This window comes from Eretmochelys imbricata, chromosome 2 (assembly GCF_965152235.1).
Source record: "Eretmochelys imbricata isolate rEreImb1 chromosome 2, rEreImb1.hap1, whole genome shotgun sequence".
NCBI classification, from domain to species: Eukaryota; Metazoa; Chordata; order Testudines; family Cheloniidae; genus Eretmochelys; species Eretmochelys imbricata.
The window spans coordinates 91,287,080-91,313,438 of record NC_135573.1 but is presented as its reverse complement, the minus strand read 5'-3'; the positions used below and the strand labels follow the sequence as shown (position 1 = coordinate 91,313,438).

The window sequence follows — 26,359 nt, the reverse complement described above, 5'->3', positions numbered from 1 at the left end:
CCAGTTTACACAGATTAGGTCTCAGAGTAGTAGCTGTGTTAGTCTGTATCAGCAGAAAGCGAGAAGTACTTGTGGCACCTTAGAGACTAACAAATTTATTTGAGCATAAGCTTTCGTGGGCTAAAGCCCACTTCATCAGATGCATGCAGTGGAAAATACAATAGGAAGATAGATATATGTACACGCACACACACACACATAGAACATGAAAAAATGGGGTTGCCAATCCATTAAGGTGGATTATTATCAGCAGGAGAAAAAATAACTTTTGTAGTGATAATCAGGATGGCCCATTTCAAACAGCTGACAAGAAGGTGCAAGTAACAGTAGGGGGAAAATTACCATGGGGAAATAGTTTTTAGTTAGTGTAGTGTAATGACTCATCCACACCCAGTCTTTATTCAAGACTACCCACCTGCTGAAGTGAAGAAACAGGTGGACAGAGCCAGAAGAGGCCCAACAAAGAAAGTAACAGAACGCCACTAGCCAACCCTTAGCCCCCAACTAAAACCTCTCCAGCGCAACATCAAAGATCTACAACCAATCCTGAAGGACGATCCCTCACTCTCACAGATCTTGTGAGACAGGCCAGTCCTCACTTACAGACAGCCCCCCAACCTGAAGCAAATACTCACCAGCAACCACACACCAAACAACAAAAACACTAACCCAGGAACCTATCCTTGCAATAAAGCCCGCTGCCAACTATATCCACATATCTATTCAAGGGACACCATCATAGGACCTAATCACATCAGCCACACCATCAGAGGCTCGTTTACCTGCACTTCTACCAATGTGATATATGCCATCATGTGCCAACAATGCCCCTGTGCCACGTACATTGGCCCAACTGGACAATCTCTACTTAAAAAAATAAATGGACACAAATCAGACATCAAAAATTATAACATTCAAAAACCAGTCAGAGAACACTTCAGCCTCCCTGGACACTCAATTACAGACCTAAAAGTCGGAATTATTCAACAAAAAAACTTCAAAAATAGACTCCAATGAGAAACTGAAGAATTGGAATTAATTTGCAAACTGGACACCATTAAATTAGGCTTGAATAAAGACTGAAATGGATGAGTCATTACACCAACTAAAAACTATTTCCCCATGCTAATTTTCCCCCTACTGTTACTCACACCTTCCTGTAAACTGTTTGAAATGGGCCATCCTGATTATCACTACAAGTTTTTTTTCTCCTGCTAATAGCCCACCTTAATTGATTGGTCTCGTTAAGAGTTGGTATGGCAACCCCCATTTTTTCATGGTGTGTGTGTGTGTGTGTGTGTGTGTGTGTGTGTGTCTCTTCTGTGTTTTCCAGTACATGCATTTGATGAAATGGGCTTGAGCCCACGAAAACTCTAGGAAAGCTATTTTGAAACCACCCTGAAATACTCAAGGAAGATTACTCCTGGGGGAATTTTGCACCACTGCGCATGCACAGAATTTATGTCCCTGCAGACCTCTTTGCTTCCCTGCAGAAACATGACTGACAGGGAAGCAAAGGGAACCCACAAGAGTGGTCATACGACCCGCCCCACCAGTATGTTTCGGGTGCCCAGGGCAGCCAGCAGAGAGGTAAATCGCTATGGGGCAGGGGGTGGGACTGGGGAAGACCCAGTTGATGGCTCCGACCCTGTGACGGGCTCAACTGCTAGTCCCAACTGGGCTGGGGAGGATGGGACTTCCTCTTCCCCTGCAGGGCACCTGGGGCCGGGTCAGACCCACCCCCAGATTTCTCCCCCAGCTACAGGAAGCTCTGCAAAAACACACACATCTGCCCCCTGCTTCCTGAACCCATCACTCCTCAGCTTCAGGGGAAGGATCCCTGTACAGGGAGCTGCTCCCCCATTTACCCAACCCCGAGGCATCCGACCCCCTCATACTGAGACCCTCTCACTGAGCCTCACCCCACCCATGCACTCAGAACCCTCCCTGATGAGCACCACTCCCCTTGTACCTGAACCACCCCGACAAGCCACCCGCACCAGGATCCCCATCCCACCCCACCAAGCCCCAACCAGCTGCACCTGGATCACCACACCACTGAGCCCCACTCCCCCAGGACCTGAAACCCCCCATCCCATGAGCACTCCACACCCAACCCCCCTCACCTCCGCCAAGCTCTATCCTCCCACACACCAGATTCTCCCTACCCACCACTGAGCGCCAACCACCTTCACCTGGACCCCTCTACGGAGTCCCATTACAGTTGCACCTAGAACCCCCCAACAAGCTCCTGTGCATCCAGACCCACCCACTGCACCCAGATTCCCCACTGAGCCACACGCACCAAACTGCCCCACACAGAACTCTCTCAACCCACATCTGGATCCCTCCACACTAAGCCCCTCCATACTTTGATCCTTCCTTGCTGACCTTGCCAGCCCACCCTGGTGCACCTGGCACAGAGGGGGAGGGTCCTGGGTGTTTCTGGGGCAGGCCCATTTATTGCACTGTGTCAGGGTTGGATGCAGCCTCACCACTGAGTTCACGTGCTGGGGAACTGCACAGACATCTTCCACCTCTGTGCAGGCAGTGGCCTGTGCTCCCCAATGCCACACTGGAGCCTCCACATTTATTGGACAAACAACATTTGCAGAATTTTAAAATATTGTGCGCATAACTTTTTATTTTTTCTGTGCAGATTTTTAATTTTTTGGCACAGAATGCCCTCAGGAGTAGGAGATATACTAGTCTATTATATGGCCACCAAAAGAGGACCCATCTCAACCAACTCTGCTTCCCCTCTTCTGCGTCAGTCCTTACAGCAGAGAGAAGACTCCAGAAGTACAGTTTCAGAAATCTGTACACATCAGCCCATTCAGCACTGTCTTGGAGGAGGGGGAAAGAAAGAGTTCTTATAGACTTCGTATAGATCTCCTCCCTGCTCGTCGCTAGAGGAGCAATAGCCCTTCTGCTTCACATCCCACTACAGAGCAAAGTCTGCTGCAGTTTCCACGGTATGCATCTGATGAAGTGAGCTGTAGTTCACGAAAGCTCATGCTCAAATAAATTGGTTAGTCTCTAAGGTGCCACCAGTACTCCTTTTCTTTTTGCAAATACAGACTAACACGGCTGTTACTCTGAAACCTGTCACTATGTTTATTGACACCTGGAGTTACAGACGCATTGCAAAAGACCCCACACATCGGTAATACGTAAGTCCTCAGAAAATTAAGACCGAAATTTTAATACAGACTTATTGGAAGCATTCAACCACAAAAAAGTTTGAATTTTTTCTTTGTTGTACAACAAGCAGTTCCTCAAACTTTTATTACCTCATTGTGAGTAGGAATATCATCAAGAGTTATATATTTGGAAGAAGCCTGGACTAAGACTTCATTTTTTTCTCCAGTTATATTTCTTCCAATTCCCCCTGTATCAAAACTCTGCATGTTAGGGGGAAATAATGGTACCAAAGCTGCTTCTTCATTTCCACTACCAAGATCTCCAAAGCCACAACCATTTCCTGCAGCATGAGAGAAATAAAGTGGTTTACTAGTATTAATTTAAGTTTTCTGCTGTGAGAACACCCACAAAGTAGTTCACTTTGGAAAGACTTACCATGAGGTAATTTTGGCTCTCTTGTAACTCACTGACTAACGTCCAATGATTTTAAAAACTGATCTTTGAATGGTCTAATCTGAACTGGAGTGTTATATCTTACGTTGCTAAGCAAAACATAGAAGTGTAGGGTTTTTACTTGACCGATATGGACAGGTGATGGTTTGCTCCTTGCTGGTATTAATATTACAAAAGAGGAGTCAATAGATTAGGGATTGTGACATGGAATAAAAAAAATCAATATATGTCAAAGGATTTCTCTAATATTTTATGTACATGACACATTAAAACATTTGTGTAACAGCGGTTCCAGAAAATGTGCCATGAGTTACTTTCTCATATTCTTTCTAACAGAAGTTAGGTCTGATTATGTTCAATTCATTAGCAGCTAATGAACAGTCCAAAATTGTATAATTACTTTCTACTGGAATTCTCTCCTTGATGGAGAGATCATTGTGAATACAACATGCCATCTCTCTCTCGCTTATGGCATCTGCAGAGCAACATCCTACGGATGTAGTTGTAGGTCCATAAGCCATTTCAAGGCCTCCTCTCTGATGTTTCCCATTTTTCTCTGTATGCCATAATTTATCTGTTTCAGTGCTATCTGAATATCAGTAGGGAATGGCAATTTGCCTTTTAGTTTACTGCTTTTGAGTCTCAGTCTGAACAATGGTTGCCGTTTCTCTGTCCATTCTGTCTACTAAGGAAATAATCCTGAAGTTGGAACTATTTGCAAGAGTATGATTTTTGAAGGTTAGGTTACTAGGCAAGTTGCTCAAACAAGCTATTTGCAGGTGCAAATCATCAAGTGATTCTATTAAAATTTACAGTCTGTAAATGAGTCTAAAGCATGCATTATAAGCAGAACTGACAAGTAGACATTTTTGCCAGGCAAGCATCATCACCTTCTGCAGTTTAATTTATTTAAAAAACTGCTCAAGCTTTATGCGGTTATGGAACATGAACTGAATGCAACTAATGCAGTAATGTCTTACTAAGTATGCAGAGACAGCCAGTACTGCCACTATTAGAGGAGCTAAGGGTAGAGCAGCCAGAGTAAGGTGTACTAGGTGGATGCTCACCATTGTAGTAGAGGGCCTTAGGGATCCAACCTACCCCATCCAAGGTCTGTGTGCATGTGGGAGCCCCTTAATGACACCACCACCACCCCAGCAGATGACTGTATCTCACTGCACTTACTTCTGCCTCCCTCAGAGCCCCACATGCAGAAATCTTAGCTAGTATGGTAGGGACTCCCTTAAACCTTAAGACTCTTCTGCCTATTAGGGTGCTGTTAACAGGGCCAACTCCTTAGAAAAGAGGGCCCTGCTACAATGAAAGGCAGGGTACCCACCACTGCTGGTTTTTGGATGGCTGTGGATTCTGTTCCTCAGTCTGTTGTTCCCTGTATTTGGGCAGGCTGGGGGTATGTTCCAAGAAGGAGACACCTCTGCCCTTCCCCATCCAGAGGAAGGCTCTGGGCAGAGCCTACCAAAGTTAGCCCTATTGAGGGGAGGCAGCCCAGGATTAGTTATTAGGGTGGCCCACCATTAACTGATCGGTATATGGAGGGGGCAACATTACTGGGGGAACGCGTCAAGACTTAAGTTACCAGGAGACTACTGTTCAGGCCCAACCTAGTCAACAAAAGACTAAGCAGAAGAGGTGTAACTCAAGGCACCCACATACTTTGACATAGCAAGCAGACTTATTACTTGGGCTAGTAGGTGTTGGGTAAATTTTTGAAGTCATGTTTATAACCACACCAACAGCTACACACTTAAACACTCTAATCAGGAAGTGGTTGAATTAAAGTTACATGAGTATCTCAGTCACAAAGATTTCTATAAAAAGCTACTTCTGGGTCAAAACCCTTGATAAGTTTCATGCAAAGTAATCTGACAAAGTTAAGCAATTAAAAATTAGAAACTAAGAAAGGCCCTAGCACTGAGAAAAGGACACATTAGAACTACCCAATTAAGTGCCCAGCCAAAAAGAGAAAAATCCTAATATGCTATAGAAAATTGAAAATTTGTCAAACAAAAAAGTGTTACAAATACACATAAAAGTTAGTTACTTAGAAAGGGAAGAGAGAAAGTAGAGGGACATTTCTTTAAGTCATTGTCTCAAGGCTATAGCAAAATATGCCTAAACCATCTTAAAATAGAAGGGCATAAAGCACGGGAAGCAAATAAAAATGTATTGGATTCTTTTGATTTATAACTGTATCATGAAGTATGTTCATTACAAAAATCTAAATTATGATTAGGTAACAGAGACCATATCTAATAAATATGAGATTAGAGTTAGCAATAGATCACACAGAAGTTGTAAAAACAAAACAGTGACACTAACCTCAAAAACTGTCTTTACAGACAGAAAAAACCTAGAAGAATTAGATGAGATCAAGGAATGTTCAAGTGGTAGGAATCCCTAAGAAGAGAACCCAATGACCTGTCTAGCTTCAAGGAATTGATTCCTCAATTTATTTATTTATTTTTTAAAAGGTTAACCAACCAAGGAGCAAAAACAAGTCTAAGTGAGGAATACCCCATCTTTGAAAAGTGAATCTCACAATATCTGAGCTAAGGGACCATTCATGATTTCCCCCCAGTCCGAGTGATCTGCTCAGGTGATCCACCAAGCTGTTCTGAACACCAGAAAGGTAGGAAGCCTTTACGAGATTTACTTTGGACATACAAAACTTCCAAAGATGTATTGCCTTCTGACAAACGTGGTCTGATGTGGCCCCTCCCTCTGTTCACACAGAACTTCAACCTGTGAGGACGAAAATCCTGACAAGCCAGATGCATTGCCTGCAACTCCCGCACATTTATGTGGAGAGCCAAACTTTGATGAAACCATAGACCCTGAGTTGGTAGGTTTCCTAGTGAGCTCTCCAACCTAGAAAAGCATCTGTGAACAGAGTCAACATGGATAAAAGGGCAGGGCAGATGGAACTCCCATACAGTGTAAATAAATCCCATACATATTTTGGCCAGATCCAGCCGCCAGTGCAAGGTGTACAGCACTCCTGCAGACACTCAAATCAGCATGCCCAATGGGTGACTAGCCAGAAAGTACATAACTTCACCAGCCTTGCAACTGCAACTTTGAGACGAAGTCTGGCATACCAAACCACATACATGTAAGTAGGCCACGTGCCAGTGAGGCAGTTTCTTATTGTTGTAAATAGATGGGCTTGGAGATCTATAGAAATGTTTAACAAGGTCTAGAATCTGGCTTGATGTACAAACACTCTGGTTACTATAGAATCCAGGATCACTCCTATAAATTCTAATTTCTGAACTGGGTAGAAGGCTGACTTATCTTCATTAATCAGCCCCAGAACACTGACTTGTGTTGGATCCTGAACACACTGTCTACTCCTTGGAGCTTGGATTGACCTTGTATCAGCCAGTCATCTAGGTAAGGAAATACTTGCACCCCTGCTTTCCTTAGGAACACAGCTACCACCATGCATTTTGTAAACACTTGTGGGGCAGCAGACAGGCCAAAGGTAAACTGATAATGGGTGCTGATGACCAGAAATCTTAGGACTCTCCTGCAGCTTTGATGGATTGCCACATGAAAATAACCATCCTTCAAGTTGAGGGTAGCGTACCATTTGCCGGGACCCAGTGAGGGGGATAACGAAGTCTAGGGTGACCATGCAAAACATCTGTTCAAATTTTTCCAGTCAAGGCTGGTGCCAAGACCTCTTTTTGCCTTTGGAATCAGGAAATAGCGTGAATAGAAACCTTTCTTTCGCTTAAGAGTGGGAACCTCTTCAGTAGCTCTCAAACTGAGAAGAGACCGCACTTTTCAGATGAAGACATCTTCATGAGTGGTCCCTAAAGAGGAACATGGTGTGTGGAGAAGAAAAACTGCAAGGTGTATCCCTGTTTCACAGTACTTAGGATTTATCAAACTGTGGTAATATGGGACCAAGCACATAGGAAATGGGTAATCTTCTACAAAAGAAAAAGGGATTGAGAAACTGGTACATTGCAATCTGGTACTTTGACAAAGCAGGCACACAGACTATTGGGGATTTCCTAACAGTCTGGGAGAACCAGCTGAAGTGAAAGAGTTCATCTTCTCCAGTTTCATCTTGTTTTCTATATTAATCAGGCTGTCTCAGTGGGAAAGGTAGGTATCTCTGCAGAGATTAAGCCAGAATTGCTTTCTTTTAGGGAAAGGCGTGCCAATTCTCAACAATTTCAACAAGGCTTTTGAATCTTTGAGACCGTGGAACATCTCATCCAATTTCTGCGAAAAAAGATAGAACCTTCAAAAAGGAGATCATGCACAGGCTGCTAGACCTCCCGCTGACAGCCTGAGGATTGAAGCCATGAACATCTGCACATATTGCAGATGCCAGGGCTCCGGCCCCTGAATCTGCCCCACCTAAGGATGATTGCAGAGAGGTGCGAGCAATCATCTTGCACTCATCTAACTGAGCCTGGAATTCCTGTCTGTCATCCTCTGGCAACTGGTCTGAGAACTTAAGCATATTGTCCGAGAGGGAGATGTATCTATTCAATAATGCTTGTGGATTAGCAATGTGGAATTGTAGACAAGATGCAGAATAAATTTTTCTACCAAACAGGTCTAACTTCGTTACCTCTTTGTCCTTTGGGACAGAAGAGGGACAACCCTGACGCACTCTTTCATCCACTGCTGAAATAACTACAGAACCTTGAGAAGGATGGGTATATAAATGCTCATATCCTTGAAAACAGACATGGTACATCCTCTCTGTTCTTTTAGCTGTCGGAGGCAGAGAAGATGGCATCTGCCACGAGGATTTGGCAGGCTCTAGTATGTTGTCATTAATATGGCCTTCTAGCATAGTTCTGCCTGCCGAACCCAGAACGTCCACAAGTCTATGAGAAATCTCCTGGACCACCTTAACAGGGATATCAAGATACGTAGCTACTCTCTTTAAAAGATCTTGGTAAGCCCTGTAGCCACCGTGGACAGTTGCGGTATCCCAAGGACCTATGGTATCATTTGGTGACGAGGAAGAACACAAAGGAGACAGAGGCTGATACTCCTGCACTGCACAGGATGGAGGTTCTGAAATTTGCAAGCCATGAGGGTTTTGCTTGGAACTGACATCGGTAGCAACAAAAGCGTCCTGGACCTCCTCATGTGAACTAGCATCCCTCCTGCTAGGAGATCTAAAAGTCTGAGGAACCCGGGAAGATTGCAGCAGTTATGCCATACCCTGGGCTTTACTGGAAACAAAGGTTCCTGTCTCTAGACATCCAGTGGGTACCAATAACAAAACACCCTCAATAAAGAAGAATGGGAGTGCCGCTGTCTGTCTCAGGAAGGAGAGGCATATGAGCCCAGCTCACACTCCCAGATGAACCCTGAATAGCCCAACCACTGTGGTACTGTGCCAGGTGGTGCCAAGGTCTGGGGACATCACACTAGAGATATCGCTACTAGGGACATGATGATGGATTTACCCCTGGACTGCACCATTCAAGACGACACCAGATGCCCTGAGGCTTTAGCCGCCCATTGTACCAAGGCCTGATCAAGACCCAGAGGTTAAGTCCATAACTGGAGCCTGAGGATACACCAGTACTGCCCAAGCTGTGTTGGTACCATTGGGGAGTCCAGCACCAAAAGGCAAAGTAGGTCTTTTCCTGCTGCATAGGCCTCCAGCAGCATTGGTACCAAGAGATTTTTCTGGTGCAGATGATGTTGCATGGAAACAGACAGTACCATGTGTGGAAGTTGGTCTCAACAGCCAGGGCACCAGTACTGGAGTCAACAACTCCTGATGCAAAGAGGTTGGTGCTTCTTTCTTGGCACCAGGAAAGGGGATTATTGCCGAGATTCTGACGCTGTGTCTGGAGGGACACTACTCATCGATACTGAAGAACTCAGTGTGTGCCCCAAGTGAGAAGGTTCAGAAGATGGACACAGAGTGGGCTCTATGAGGAGGTGTCAGTTTCACCTCTGTCCTTTTTTGTTTGGGACTTGAAATCCCTGCAAATTTGGCAGTGGTCTCTAATGCTACCCATGCTGAGGTACTTTAAGCAGCTGGAATGAGGGTCACTCACCAGCACAGATTTCTTGCATCCTACACAAGGCTTAAACCCTGGAGACAAAGGCATAACCTGGTACCAGGCATCGGTCACCTGGTAAATGAGAGAACCAACACTGCGAGAAATAAAGAAAAATAAAGAAAACCTATACTAATTTAATAAATACCACAAACTATTTACTGAAAGAATATAAAATTCCCTGTAAGGGGAAAAACTCTCAAAAGCAAGACAAAGCACTCCGACTACTGATCAGGGCAGTAAGAAAGAACTGAGGTGAGGTCTGGGGCTGCTCCGCCCTTTAAACCATCATACAGCAGCAGAAGGCAATAGAGGACATGTGTACCACACTGACAGCTACAGCTAAGGGAAAAAAAATCTTTGACTCTGTGGCTTTGGGTGTGCATACAACTGAAGTGCAATCGACGTGCAGGCACTCAAAGAGCTGGACATTAGATCCATTTACACAGAAAGGAGCTACAAAATTCCTATGAGGACAATATAAAAGATAAACATTTAAGTACTGACAGTAGTGATACTAATTGATTTTTCACAGAAGGAAAGATATTTAATACTAAATAAAGCAAAGGGAGACAATCCATTTTTTCCCCAACTTAGTTTTAGGACGTAAGAAAAAAGAAAAAATAAATAGTTACCTTACAGTAACTGTTGTTCAGGATGCTCTTGTCCACACGTATCCTACTGCAGTGTATACATCCTATGCACATGGACATAGAATCCTTTTGGCCAGCAGCATTTGCAGTAGCTGCACATCCACATTTGCGCCACTTCTAGCGAAGATATACAGGGCAGAGTATCCCAACCACCAGTCAGGACCCTCACCAAAACTATACCGTGCTCTGTGTCAACAGAGGAGGAGGATAGGTTGTGGGATCTATCTGGCCAAAAGCATCTTGAAGAAACAGCTGCTGTAACATAAATAATGGTCTGCTCTTTTAGTATTTTCTACATGGATCCCATCAATTTACCTCCTAGAGGAGGAAAGTGATAGGAGTCCTATCTAAATAACTGTACGGCAGCTTGCCAAACTGGGTCTCTTCTACAGGCTGAACAATGAAGTAACGATTAGTGAACGTATGACAAACCCCAAGTAGCTTACCTATAAATTTCTGAAAGAGGGAATCCCATGGAAGCATGCTACTACTGAGGTTACCTGACCTTTAGCAGACTGAAGGGCCAAAATCCATTTGCTGTGGATGTAAGATCTTAACTACAGTTTCTGCTCAGAACTTTTCATACAGACCCGGAGTCCACAGCTTGGCCTGGGCCATGGGGGCTGGCTAACAGAGAGCAATACATGGCTAAGAGAAAGCTGGGGTAAACATATAACCTTCTGTGTTTCAAGTCAGTATGCGAAGTCAGCATAACTCAGAGTGTAACTGGGCGTCCTTACCACGAGGTAAAGACACATGAAGCGCTGAGAAAGGCCTCATGGTTACTCCCTAATGCAGGGAGGAGATAGTGGTACAACACCCCTCAGATCCCAGACAGAGTTCGGGGAGAGGCCTAATATGACTGACACGAGTTATGATACCCTCCTCTCTCTCAGATGTATGCCAATCCTAGCCCACAGAAATGCAAGGATAAACTTATAAACAATTGTTATTGTTAAGTACTAATTACTGCTTTTGTGCTTTGAATCTCCAGGAATGTACCTGTTGGTCAACCAGGAGAGCTGCTACCTCATTCCCCTGGACCCCAAAATTTTGATTTAACCCATACACTTTAATAGACATAGTTTGGGGTAATTACTTACGTGTCAGCAATATGTTAATTTGAGTCTAGGGTGGAGCCATTATGTAATCTTTTAGACCATTGGCTTATTGTGCTTATCTTGTCTTGCTGCTAGAACCAATCCAGGGGCTTGGGAAAACCCATAGCTGTCGCTTCTCTCCTCCCAACGAGCACCCAATATAATCTATTGTAATTAACTGTTCTGCAGTGTCTCTGAGCCTAATAAGGAAAGTGACACTCCGCCAGCGCTGTGTGTAATAAACTCCTGTGCTCGACTCTACATGGTGTGGATTAGTGTTCCTTCACAGACGACAACCTAACATGAGAGGAGGTTGTTTGTTCAACACATTGGAGACCCTACTACTGTTTGAGACCCACTTCAAGAGTCTGAGAGGAAACAGTTTGCCTCAGATTGATTTTCAAAAGTCACAAAGCGCCTATTTACAAAATGTCTGTGCTGTTCACAGTCAAAAAGACAATCTAAGAACGTTCAGTGTCCGAACATAGCCAATGCAGAACAACTATGAGAATTAGGAACAAAAACACAGGTAAGTATATAAATTGCTTAATAAGAAAAATCTGAAACCACTTCTGGTAAAAGTTTCAGATACAGTATAACAACAACACTGTCCTTGGGAAATATGGTGTATACAGGGCCTCCTACCAACAGCTGGATTTCATACACAGTGAGCCAAATTAATAGCCACCAAAAACACTGCCTTAATGGAAAGGTGGTACAATGAACATGACATAGGTTAAATAAAGAGGTTATATCAATGATAGAAGCACCACATTCAAGTCTTAGATAAGAAAGGACCCACTGACTGGTGGAAACATATGAAGCAGACCCACCTGAAACCCTAATACAGTGGGGCAGCAAAAACTGAATGACCCTCAAAAGGTGGATGATGTGGTGACAGTAAGTGCACTGCAACAGAGCTAACAGACAGACCTGAGTGCTTCAAAGACAGTAGATTGTCCAAGGTAACAAGGAAAGAGGAATCCATGGGTTGAAGAGATCTTTTAATTGACCACACTGAAAAAAACCTCCACTTAGCTCTGTGTCAGTCTTTTAGAACCCTTCCTGTACTGTGTCAAAATGTCCTTTACTGGCTTGGAACAGCTCCTGTCAACAGCTAGCCAGCTAGTCTTCATGCTGTTAGATACTGAGTTGCCTGGTCCAAATACAACCCTGGTTCTGAGAAATGATGCCTGGAAAGTTTGGAAGTGGGGGAGAATGTCAGGAGCATCCCACTGGAGTACCGGAACTGATGCACCAATGCCAGAACTATCAGCTGGCCCCTGTCCTGTCATACTTTCCTCAGGATTCTGGGATTTAACAAGATGGGAGGAAACATATAGGAGTTCTCCTCCGACTGAATCAGGAATGTATTTGCCAGAGAACTCAGACTTCTCCCCAGAAGCAAAAATATAGGACACTATGCTACCGAAGTCAACACAAAAAGATCTGTGGTGGTGGGGACCCACCACTCTAGGAAGTTCTGATCAAGGATGGAGTTCCAAGATTCCATTTATAGGTGGCGCAGCCATTTCTGCTGAGCTAATCCACTAAATCGTTTTGGATGCCTGGTAAGTGAAAGACCATTAGGATGAAGATGAAGAAGGATGGACCAATACCACTTCCTGATTTAAGGGAGACAATCTCACTCCATCTGTTTCTGTAACACACTACTGTTCATCAGGATTTGGGTTGTGATGCCCTGCATGAGGGATAACCCTGAATTCTAGTATGATTATGTGCAACGTGCTCCTCCCGGGACCACAGGACCTATACTTAAAGGTTGTCTAGATGCCTCAGCCCTGTTTGAATGAGTCTGTAAGAAGGGTTTGAGGGGCGGGGGAGAGAATTAAAACATTACACCATAGCAGACATTTTAAAGGTCTGTCCACCACAGCAGAGATTCCAGCACTTTTGTGGGACCTCTACAGGTAAGTCCATGCTGTGCCTGATCAGCTGGTAAACAGATTTCACCCATCCTTAAAGAGGGTAGAGACTCCTCCTTGCACACAGAGTCACAAAAACATGTGTCACAGCAAACTGAGGCAGACTCTTCACTGAGATTTTTGGCAGAGAAGAGTGGTGTGAAGTGAAATGACAATGCGCAAAACTTTCCTTGAGGAAGGTACGCTTTTACAGCTATGGCATCCACCACTACCCATATAAACTATAAAATGGTTGGGGTGAAGGTGGATTTTGGCTGTATTAAGCCTCAGGCCTAGCCAGGAGAATAGATGGACAACTATTTGAACCTCCTTTTGTGACCTGCTGCGATCAGTGGCCCCCGAATCAACCTGTTATCAAGATATGGGTACAAGTAAAGGCCTTGTCTCCTCAGGTGAGTTGCTACCACCAAGAGAGATTTGGTAAAAACCCTTGGAGATGTTGACAGTCCAAATGGTCAGATTCTGAACGGATAGTGAAGGTCATTGACCATGAAGAACAGATATTTGTTCGCTGAACGAATGCACACATGGAAGTATCTACAAACTGAAAATTCATGAAAATTCATGGGATCTAAAGTGGGGATTATAGAAGAAAGGATGAACATCGGACGCCTGAAGTGACAAATGAACAGGATAACATCCTCCTTTCTTCTTCTGAATAATGAAGTAATGGGAATAGAATCCCTTGCTGCAGAACTTGAGGCATCATCTCCTCTGCACTCAACAGAAAAAAAAGAGTCCCGCTGAACGCAGCAGGCAATTCTGAGAGGGGTCCCTGAAGAGAGACAGGAGACGGCAGAGGAGTTGACTTGCATGTCCCTTCTAGATAACTTTTAAGACTCATTGGTCAGTAGTAACTGCACTCTGTGCAGCCTCAAAAAAAGAAAGGAGTTGCCAAAAGGACGAAAGAAAAGGAAATGATCCCCAAAAATCAGTCCACTGTCTTGACAGCAGCATCAAACCGGACATCTTTGGCCAGATGAACATTGTATCCTTCATCGGATCAGCCTAATAGTCCTTCACTTATCAGGCATCCAAAATGATTTAGTGGATTAGCTCAGCAGAAATGGCTGCTCCACCCATGAATGGACTCTGTTCTGATCCAAAGCCCATTAAGTTAACAGGAGTGTTTTGAATCAGGCCCTAAAACAAGAGAGTTATGGAAGGGATATAATTCCTCAGATTCAGGATCTGAATGTTCTTAAATTGCTAACTAAAAACTTTGCCAGACAAGATTGAGGTGAGGGATAGGAACTGAACTATTGAGAGCTAACCTTAAGAAAATGTGTATTTTGTGCTTTTTTACCCCCATCTCCTTCCCAGCAAGAATGCCCAGCACCAATTGAATTCCAAAACCTTCTATATAACTTGATTTCTTGGATGAACAACCTTTAAGAGTGCTCTATCACTGTCCCAGTTTGCTAAGTTTACTCATTGTGGGCTTTGTTTTCCCCAGCCTCAAAAAGTGGATGGACACAGCTGAGTACTTAGTCACCAGAGAAGTTCTGGAACCATAACTGTATCATTTTAAATTAGTAAAAATACTGTTTTGGGAAGAGTCTAAATTACAAGACACATGGAGTAACATTGAGGTCAATCCATTTTTATTTTGATTTAGGTAGTCACACTAATTTTCTGTATTCATTTTTCGGGGAGAGTTGCCTAGCCTTTTTTTTTTAAAAAGGAGGTTGAAAAGGAAGTGCAATCTCAACTATATTCTAGTGTCTTCCCTGTGACAAAGTTTTCAAGTAGTGCACATTAGCAATTTATGAACATAAGCTCCAAACTTACCAAAAAGAAGTACACAACACATACCTGTTACCGGTAAACCAACAACCTGATCCTCTGCAGACTGACTGTATTCTATTTTGGAATTATTGGCGACTGTTCCAACAGAAGTCTCATCAGAACTACTGCCTTCTAGTCCAGGTCTAAAACTTGGCTTGTCAGTTTCGCTTATCTGTTGAAGAAATAGGTGCAGAGCTACAACAGGTACATCTACAGAGTTGTTCAAGTTAACAGTAAACCATTTACAAAACAACATCTGTTGTGCAAATATTTAAGATTAAGAGTTATTCAATTTTAATAAACTTTCTGATGAGGAAAAGTACTATCCCTCTGTTAGCTTAGTCACTTATCAGCTTTCAAACTTACTTTCAGACTTCGGTTCCAAAGGAGGTTATTTAGATACCAAAGAAGACAGTTTAATAAGATTTAGTCATCAAACAGTCATACATACCAGTTGTCTTACCATTTTTGGCAAGAAGAATGGTTCTCTTTGTACATGATATCCAGCTTCCTCCAATTCATGTGAATCTTCATCACTAGCAGTTGCAGAATCCATTCCTGAGGCAGCTTGGTGAATGTGAGGCACTTGGAAATTCTCCTAACACATTAACATTTAGAATTCAGCTCTAGTAACATTTGATTATTCTTAAACAGTCACTGCCTCCATAATATTGAATTGTGTGAAGCAAAGTACCTCCTTTGACCAGAAGTACACTGTTCACTTTCGTGTTATAATCCCCGATAATCTGATATTACAACTACAATAGTTTCTGCAGACAAATATTACAAGATTCTTTAGCTAAGGGTCTTGCAGATTAATGTGGTAAATATTATGAAAATACTGTGCAAAAAACAAACAAACATGCATTTCCTTAAACTTTAGAAAAGCAGTGGAACAAGGCTTGGTAGATCAGCAAGGTTTTTGCTTGTCTGCTAATTGAGTTTCTTCAAATATTCTCATTCCATCCTCACAGAACCCTAAGTAGAGCTATTTAACAGTAATGTCATTCTAAATGCTGAATCAGCAAGTGCAGCAACATTCAACATAATGAAACATGAAATAGGGCCAGTTGACTGTTCTGTAGTTACTGTAAGGTAGTGTGCAGACCCTTCCCTGGAGCAGCCTTTAATTCCCCCAAGAAGGGATCTCTCTTTCTGGGGGTAGAGAGATGTCCAAAATACTGCCTTAAACAACACGAAGATGTGCACTTGGAGACTGTAATGGCCTTCCTGTGCCCCCCAATATACTGAACAAATGATTCAAAGCCCTTTAGAATATGAAAATGTTCTTAAGTTACTTCAAAGACCTTTAAATATCAAGCCAAGGTAAATGTGGAAAAATGGAATGGGAGACTATGTCCAAGATGAAAATGGAAAGAATAGGAAACAGGCTTAACCACTACTATGAGACAAGAGACGTTGTAGGGACTGTTAAATTCAAAACTAAGGTCATAAAGGCAAGTAATTCGTGGGTAATAGGTAGTTTCAGAGGAAGGATCGCTTCCTGTAAGGGAAATTTTCCTCTGCATTCAGAAAAATCAGACAAACCCCGATTGATTTCCCCAATGTTAGTTTGAATGGCATACAGTCCCCAGAGACTCCTGGGATTAAAAGTGATAGTTATTTTACCATTTTTAGGTAAGCTGTACTGAACAGGAGCTGCCTACACCTGTTCTACACTCAAAACACTAAGCTTTCTCCCCAGAAACAACTGCACACTTGTTAAATCTTACAGCCCCCCACCCTTACAGGATTCCATTTAACATTATACTTCCACTAACCTGTCATTCACAGACTGCTCTCATGCCACACCTCACTGCTGACAATCCCATTAGCAAGGCCAGCTCTGTGCCACACTATTGACACAAAGGACCCTTGAGCTCTCCCCAGCTTCTGTGAAGCTTTCAAGGCTACAAACACTCTTGTGCCTCTATGCATGCTCAACATACTCAGTTTAGTTCAAAAGTGTTAGGTGTGCTTAAACTTTTGCTAATCATGTGAATTTTGCTTCTCCAAAGGGCTACTAGGTGGCATGCAGTCTTAGGGGGCAACTCTCAAGCAACTGAGACTCTGATGCAATGATCACAGCTCTGGTTTGAATCTTATCTTGTTAAAAAAATATGTTGGTAAAAACCATGAGCCTTCAAAAAAGCCTTTTTTTTTTTCTCGGGAGGCTGTATCTTCGGAATCCCCTGATGAAATTATTTGGATCATTACCTCTATCCTGCAGGCCCCATGGGGCACATCAAATTTCAAGGCAATTCAAGCAACCATGTAGATTTTAAAGGACCTAGGAATTGAGCTTTAAACAGAAAGCTGGTCTGAACCTTAACTACAGTAGAGTTGGCAGTCCACTATAAATTTGCTTAGTCACAGTTGAAGAGCTCCTTCCAGAAGTCTTCAGAGGACCCTGAACCCTTAGCCTGAAAAATATCTCACTATCTTGAAACAGGCATTTGGGATGGAATGAGGAATTTGTAGAGAAGACTATAATAGACAGAAAAATGGTTACACCTCTCTCTAAACTAAGTCTCTAAATCCTAGTCAAGACAATGCCTCAAAAAGGTATGATGTTAGATCACCTTAGCTAGCTTGGTCAATCTAAAAATCTATTTAAAACACTGCTATAGCCAACGCAAGTTGTACTTCTGCACATGCCGAACTGGCAAGTTGGCTTCAATTTGTCCAGTTTAGCTAAATTAAAAACTTGCCCTGTTCTCCGTAACATTTCAGAATGCATTAGATCAAGCTAACCAAGATGATCCAATTTCATATATTCAAATCCTAGTATAAAAATTAAGCCTTTAAGGACTTCGTCCTGGGCTGTTCAGAAATGTAGTCCTTTCATTTAAGCAAAGGACTTTGTTTTGAGGAAGTCTTAATTCTTGGTCCATATTGCAAAGGCAAATTTAGAAGGCTCAGACAGTCTGGTGGAAAGGTTTATCTTCTACTAACATCACTTTTTTTTGCAAAAGTCAGAGAACAACCCCTTCCCTAATTATAAGCTCCAAGCCATCCCACAGGAGAAAAAAAGACCTAGACATGGATGCTTATAGTTTTGTTCTTTAGGAGACACAGCAGCAGTAACAGAACTGAACCCACAGGCTTCTCTGCCACTAGTGCCCACCAGTGGTAAGAAGAATGCTAGGAAAATGCACAAAAGGAGAGAGAGGAAGGAATGATATAAAAGAAAAAAAATGTGAACAAAGCAAAGCCTACACTCCAAGACAGTGCCCTACCCTGTTGGAAATGACATGCTTATGTCTCACCAGTTATCCCAACCTATTTCCCATAACCCTGAAAGGCTGTGTCTACACCACTGTCACTTATGTCAGTATAACTTATGTCACTCAGGGGTGTGAATAAGCCACCCCCCAAGCGACATAAAAGTTACACTGACCTAAGTTGCCAAGGCTGAATCCCCACTCTGTCACTTTGAGTACAGAAGGTGGAGGCCTGCAAAAATTTTAAAAATTAATACTTGCCACTCCAGGCTTGTATTAAACTCCCAAGGTTACAGCTTTTCTCTGACCTTGGCTTGGTAACTCTGCCACCACCCAAACGCAAAAAACCCACTTGGATCCAGGAAGCAGCACTTGGGAATTCCTCCTTATGGGGTACCCTCAAGCCCTTTCTCACACACTCCCTCTGAGGAAGAGCTGAGAAAGAAAACAAAGGAAAAAGACGGCTACTCACCTTTGTAACTGTTGTTCTTTGAAATGTGTTGCTCATATCTATTCCAGTCAGGTATGCACGCGCACTGCGTGCACAGCTGTCAGAAGTTTCTTCCCTAGCAGCTACCCATCGGGCTGGCGATGGAGCCCTGGAGTGGCACCAGTATGGTGCTCTATATACAACCCGACTCCCCTTCAGTTTCTTCTTGCCGGCTACTCCGACAGAGGGGAAGGTGTGGGGAATGGAATAGGTATGAGAAACACATCTTGAAGAACAACAGTTACAAAGGCAAGTAACCGCCTTTTCTTCTTCTTCGAGTGCTTGCTCATATCGATTCCAGTTAGGTGACTTCCAAGACTTACCTAGGAGGTGGGGTCAGAATCGAGAAATTGCTGACCGTAGTACCGCTCTACCGAAGACTGCATCATTTCTGAATTGGTGAACGATGGCGTAGTGAGACGTGAAAGTACACACAGAAGACCATGTTGCAGCCCTGCAGATTTCCTGGCGAGGTACTTGGGCTAGAAAGGCTGCCGACGAGGCCTGTGCCCTCGTGGAATGAGCTGTAATAGCAAGTGGAGGAACTTCTGCCAAGTCATAACAGGTGATCCAGGAGGAGATCTGCTGGGAAGAGAACGGTAATCCCTTCATCTGTTCTGCTATTGCAAACAAACAACTGAGTTGTCTTTCGGAACGGCCTTGTTCACTCGATGTAGAAAGTGAGCGCTCTCCTGACATCCAGCGAGTGCAGTTTTTGTTCCTGAGATCTGTTGTGCAGCTTTGGGTAAAAGACAGGCAGGAATATGTCCTGGCTAATATGAAAACGGGACACCACCTTGGGAAGGAAAGCTGGATGAGGTCTAAGTTGCACCTTGTCTTTATGAAAAATCATGTACGGGGGCTCTGAGATGAGGGCCCGCAGCTCAGACACATGTTGGACCGAGGTGATAGCCACCAGAAAAGCTCTTTTCCAATAGAGGTAAAGGAGTGGACAGGAAGCTATGGGCTCAAAGGGAGGATCCATGAGTGGGAGAGGACTAGGTTAAGGTCCCAAGCCGGGATGGGGTGCTTTATCGGGGGATGTATCAAGAAACATCCCACAATGGGATTAGCGAACACTGAACAACCAGAATCGCCTGGATGAGAGGCCGAGAAGTGGACTTTTGACAGAACCAAAATACAAGACGCTGGTCCTTTAGGTACATGAGATAAGCCCCCGTTCCTTCTATACTGGACTGGGATGGGAGAACCTGCCTACGAGCACACCTATGAGCTGGAGAATCTTTTCTGTTTCACCCTGTATGTGGCCCTAGTAGACGGTGTGCAGCTTTCCAGAAGTACCTGCCTGATCCGAGCAGGCAAGCTCTGCCTGATTTAGCCACGGATTCTCCAGGCCGTGAGATGGAGGGACTGAAGGTTTGGGTGAAGCAGGAGACCATGGTCCTGCGTAATGAGGTCGGAAAGGAGTGGTAGCCGTATCGGCGGTTGGACCGATAAGTCCATGAGGGTGGGGTACCACTACTGGCAAGGCCAAGCTGGGGCCACCAAAATAATGTCTGCCTTGTCCCTGCGGATTTTGAGGAGCACTTTGTGGATCAGTGGAAATGGCGGGAAGGCATACAGCAGCTGCCCATTCCATGGGATCATGAATGCATTTGCTATCGAGCCTGGACTGAGACTCCTGAAGGAGCAAACGGTTGGGCACTTCCTGTTGGCCCATGGGGCGAACAGGTCAATTTGGGGAAACCCCTAACTGCAGAAGATGAAATGGCAGATCGACCACTCATGTGTGAAGAAGCATCTGCTCAGTCTGTCCACCAGCATGTTCTGAGTGCCTAGCAGCTAGGAAACCTGGAGGAGAATAGAGTTGGCTAAGCAAAATTCCCATAGTAGGAAGGTTTTCTGACAGAGAGGAGACTAGCGGGCTCCACCTTGCTTGTTTATTATAAAACATAGCTGTGGTGTTGTCCATCATCACCGCTATGCAGTGGCCCTGCAAATGAGGCAAGAATGCCTGGCAGGGTAGGCAGATCACCCCGAGTTCTTTGATGTTGATATTTAGGGCCAGTTCCTCTACTTGCCACAAGCCCCAAGTTGTTAAGCTCCCGAAATGCACTCCCCAGCCCAACACGGAAGCTTCTGTAACTCAGGTCAGGGTGGGTTGGGGGGTGGAAAAAACTCCAGCGCCTACTGTGTGAGGATTCAGCCACCACTGTAGCCAATCGAGGGTATGCCGAGGGATAATTAACACTGTGTCCAGACTGTTGCAGCCCAGGCGATTCACCAACGCGAGCCATACTTGCAAGGGTCTGAGTGACAGCCTGGCGTGTTGAACCACGTATGTACAGGCCGCCATATGGCTTAGCAGGCTGAGACTGCCTCGCTGTAGTGGTGGGAAAGCTGGAAAGGCTGATTATTTGTGAGGGGGACAGGTGGTGCAACTCTGGCAGGAATGCTCTCGCTTGAGTCATGTCCAGGACAGCTCAAATGAACTCTATTCTTTGAGTTGGAGTGAGCACAGATTTGCTGATACCGATTATGAGACCTAGTTGGGAGAATGTGTCTCTGAATATATTCACCTGTTTCTCCACCTGCTGACAGGAGCAGCCACAGAGGAGCCAGTCATGTCTGTGGCGGCGACAGAGAAAAGCTGCTACAACTGCCATGCACTTGGTGAAGACACAAGGTGCTGTGGAAGGACTGTGAACTGGCAGTGCACCTTGTTCGCTACGAAGCGAAGGAACCGTCTGTGAGCGGGCGTGATGGATATGTGAAAATAGGCATCCTTCATATCGAGGGTGGTGTACCAGTCTCCCGGGTCTAGGGAAAGGATGATTGTGCTCAGGGAGACCATGCAGAACTTCAAGCTGACTATGAACTTGTTGAGTTTTCGCAGGTCCAGAATGGGCCTGAGGCCCCCTTCGCTTTGGGAACGAGGAAGTATCGGGAGTTTGCCGTATGGACTTTGCATTGGACTGGATGGTCTTTATGAGGCGTAAAGCTACCCTAGAGGGACCCTCTGGTGCCAAGATGTCCACCACTGGATCCTCCTGTTCTACCACTTCCTCCACCTAAAGGTTCATATTTAGGGATACTTGACAGAGGAGGTCCTGCAGCACCCTATAATCCATGGGTGGTGACCCAGATGTTGAGGTGCCTGCCACTGCCTCATCAGGGGACGACGATGAGGAAACCGCCAGCAGGGTCGCTTCCATAGTGACCACTTGTTCCTTAAGGGTTGGGTCCTCATGGGTACTGGGTGCAGCCGTGGTCGGTGAATGTGGTGCTGGAGCCGGGTTTTGCAAAAGATCCTGGGGTGGGCAGCTCAGAGTTGCCTCTGGGAGGCAAGGTCCTGATTGGGGTGGTGGAAGGATTCCGGGTGGGACGCCCTGGGACTGATGGTACATCCATGGGATCCAAAACTGCCATTGTGGTGGCCATTGGGGTGCTGAAGTCCTCCACTGGGGTCCTGCCTTAAACTCCCCGCTGATCTGGGTGCCTCAGATGCCCCCGATGTCCTGCCTGAGCAAAAGGACAACCTTGAGTGGGACAGCCAAGGGGGAGCGGCGCAAGACTGCACCGGAGATGCACCCTCCTGAGAGGGCGAGTGGCGGCTGTCCGATGGACGGGATGCGTGCCGTGAGCCGTAGTCATGCCACTATGTAGAGTGGTGCCGCAGTGTGGAACAATGCTGCGATCAAGAATGGCGCCACAATGTACAGCGGTGCCAGTCAGCCATGCGATGCCTGGAAGCTGAGCGGCGTGCAGACTGGGGCCGGTGCCAGGAGTGGTGCTGCGAGGTCACAGAACAAGACCTGGATCTCAAATGGGACCATGACCTGTATGCTGACGACCAACTCGACCGGCGCCAGGACTCAGAGCGTATGGCTGATGGGGCGATGGTTGGGAGATGTCCAGGTCATCTCCAAGCCAGATTTTAACATCGAGAGAGAAGAAAATGAAGAAAGAAAGGATACAGCCATGGGTAGGAGAATGTATATAAGGAGGAAGGGTAGTGTACATACCAGTCTAATAGGTGATGCTGGCAGTAGAATGTCTGTGTCTAATTGGGTGAAGAATGTGAGCGAGGCCAAACAGCAAAAATTAAGGTGTTTGTACACTAATGTGAGGAGCTTAGGTAACAAAATGGAGGAACTAGAGCTACTGGTGCAGGAAGCGAAACCAGATATTATAGGGATAACAGAAACATGGTGGAATAGTAGTTATGACTAGACACAGGTATTGAAGGGTATGTGCTGTTCAGGAAACACAGAAATAAAGGCAAAGGTGGTGGAGTAGCACTGTATATCAATGATGAGGTAGACTGTAAAGAAATAAAAGTGATGGAATGGATAAGAAAGTCTGTCTGGGCAAAAATCACATTGGGGAAGAAAAAGATACTAAAGCCTCCCCTGGGAAAGTGCTTGGGGTGTGCTATAGACTGCCGGGATCCTATCTGGATATGGATAGAGCCCTCTTTAATGTTTTTGAATTAAGCAAATACTAATGGGAATTGTGTGATCATGGGAGAATAACTTCCCAGATATAGACTAGAGGACGAGTGCTAGTAATAATAATAGGGCTCAGATTTTCCTGGATGCAACAGCTGATGGATTCCTTCACCACGTAGTTGCTGAACCGACAAGAGGGGATGTCATTTTAGATTTGGTTTTGGTGAGTAGTGAGAACCTCACAGAAGAAATAGTTGTAGGGGACAACCTTGGTTCGAGCGATCATGAGCTAATTCAGTTTAAACTAAATGGAAGGATAAACAAAAATAGATCTGTGACTAGGGTTTTTGATTTCAAAAGAGCTAACTTTAAAAATTAAGGAAATTAATTAGGGAAGTGGATTGGACTGAAGAACTTGTAGATCTAAAGGCGGAGGAGACCTGGAATTACTTCAGGTCAAAGTTGCAGAAACTATCAGAAGCCTGCAACTCAAGAAAGAGGAAAAAATTCATAGGCAGGAATTGTAGACCAAGATGGATGAGCAAGCACCTTAGAAAGGTGATTAAGAAAAAGCAGAAAGCCTACAAGGAGTGGAAGACGGGAGGGATTAGCAAGGAAAGCTACCTTATTGATATCAGAACATCTTAACGGGACTAAATTGGGGGCCCAGATAATCTTCATCCAAGAATATTAAAAGAACTGGCACATGAAATTGCAAGTCCATTAGCAAAAAAATTTTAATCACTCTTTAAACTCAGGGGTTGTACCATATGACTGGAGAATTGCTAACATTGTTCCTATTTTTAAGAAAGGTAAAAAAAGTGACCCGGCTAACTACAGGCCTGTTAGTTTGACAGCTGTAGGATGCAAGGTCTTGGAAAAAATTTTGAAGGAGAAAGTAGTTAAGGACATTGAGGTCAATGGTAATTGGGACAAAATACAACATGGTTTTACAAAAGGTAGATCGTGTCAAACCAACCTGATCTCCTTCTTTGAGAAAGTAACAGATTTTTTAGACAAAGGAAACGAAGTGGATCTAATTTACCTCAATTTCAGTAAGGCATTTGATATGGTTCCACATGGGGAATTATTAGCTAAATTGGAAAAGATGGGGATCAATATGAAAATTGAAAGGTGGATAAGGAATTGGTTAAAGGGGAGACTACAACGGGTCACACCGAAAGGTGAACTGTCAGACTGGAAGGAGGTTACTAGTGGAGTTCCTCAGGGATCGGCTTTGGGACCAATCTTTTTATTACTGACCTTGGCACAAAAAGTGGGAATGTGCTAATAAAGTTTGCGGATAACACAAAGCTGGGAGGTATTGCCAATACAGAGAAGGATCGGGATATCATACAGGAAGATCTGGATGACCTTGTAAACTGGAGTAATAGTAATAGGATGAAATTTAATAGTGAAAAGTGCAAGGTCATGCATTTAGGGATTAACAACAAGAATTTCTGTTATAAACTGGGGACGCATAACTTGGAAGTAACAGAGGATGAGAAGGACCTCCGAGTATTGGTTGATCACAGGATGACTGAGCCGCCAATGCGATATGGCCGTGCAAAAACCTAATGCGATTTTGGGATGCATCAGGCGAGGTATTTCCAGTAGAGATAAGGAGGTGTCAGTACCGTTATACAAGGCACTGGTAAGACCTCATCTAGAATAGTGGGTGCAGTTCTGGTCTCCCATGTTTAAGAAAGATGAATTCAAACCGGAACAGGCACAGAGAAGGGCTACTAGGATGATCCGAGGAATGGAAAACCTGTCTTATGAAAGGAGACTCAAAGAGCTTGGCTTCTTTAGCCTAACCCAAAGAAGGCTGAGAGGAGACAGGATTGCTCTCTATAAATATATCAGAGGAATAAATACCACGGAGGGAGAAGAATTATTTAAGCTCAGTAGCAACGTAGACATGAGAACAAACGGATATCAACTGGCCATCAGGAAGTTTACACTTCAAATTAGACGAAGGTTTCTAACCGTCAGAGGAGTAGAGTTCTGGAACAGCCTTTCAAGGGAAGCAGTGGGGCAAAAGACATATCTGGCTTCAAGAGAAAAGTTGATAAGTTTATGGAAGGGACCATACGATGGGATAGCCTAATGTTGGCAATTAAACTGATCTTCGACTATTAGCAGTGGATATGCCCAATGGCCTGTGATGGGACGTTCAATGTGGTGGGATCAGAGTTATTATAGAGAATTCTTTCCAGGGTGTCTGGCTGGTGAGTCTTGCCCACATGCTCAGGGTTTAGCTGATTGCCATATTTGAGGTCGGGAAGGAATTTTCCTCCAGGGCAGATTGGCAGAGGCCCTGGGGGGGGTTTTCGTCTTCCTCTGCAGCGTAAGGCACGGGTCACTTGCTGGAGGATTCTCTGCACCCTGAAGTCTTTAAACCACGATTTGAGGACTTCAATAGCTCAGACATAGGTTAGAGGTTTGTTACAGGAGTGGGTGGGTGAGATTCTGTGGCCTGGGTTGCACAGGAGATCAGACTAGATGATCATAATGGTCCCTTCTGACCTCAATGTCTATGATTCTATGAACATGGCAGGCTTGCCTCTGGATGGTGCCATGCTCCGAGCGAGTGGAGGCTTGTCCCTCATAGTTGGAGACTTAGGTGCTGCCATCTCAATGAGGTCCCTAGTGGCTTCAAAGGTTTCCAGGGTGGAAGGCATCGTAACTTCCCCCACATGCAGCCATTGGGAGTCCAGGAAAATAGGACCCTCTGGAGAGATGGGACCCGCGTTGGCTGTATGCGGCCCGATGGTCTGCCAGCCATAGGCCTGTCCCCTGCACTGTTCGCTTCCAGGGGTACAGTTGTGGTAACAACCCGAGGGGAGTATTTCTTCTTTGCCTGTTTCTTGCAGGCAGCCGGGGAATGAAAGCGGTGCCAGCGAGAACGCTTCTGGAGCCTGGGGGAAGCGGCGGCTCCTGGGTTGGCGCGCCGGGTCCTTTCTCAGCACCATAGATGGGACTGAAGGGGGAGTGCTCTTCACCGAGGCACTCAGGGTCAGGTCCTGCTGAGGATGGAGGACTGACTCCATTAGGAGTTGCTTCAGAGGAATGCCC

General features: G+C 44.7%; 1 protein-coding gene across 1 annotated transcript in view; it reads right to left on the bottom strand.

The window, feature by feature from the left end:
* The window catches only part of CEP192 (centrosomal protein 192), a 219,402-nt gene that overhangs the window by 134,023 nt on the left and 59,020 nt on the right, over positions 1-26,359 (bottom strand). Inside the window, exons 18-20 of the mRNA XM_077808693.1 lie at positions 15,619-15,753; positions 15,183-15,327; positions 3,294-3,484 (exon numbers count right to left, since the gene is read on the bottom strand). Coding sequence (XP_077664819.1) covers positions 3,294-3,484; positions 15,183-15,327; positions 15,619-15,753 — 471 coding nt within the window. The remainder of the gene's footprint in view (positions 1-3,293; positions 3,485-15,182; positions 15,328-15,618; positions 15,754-26,359) is intronic.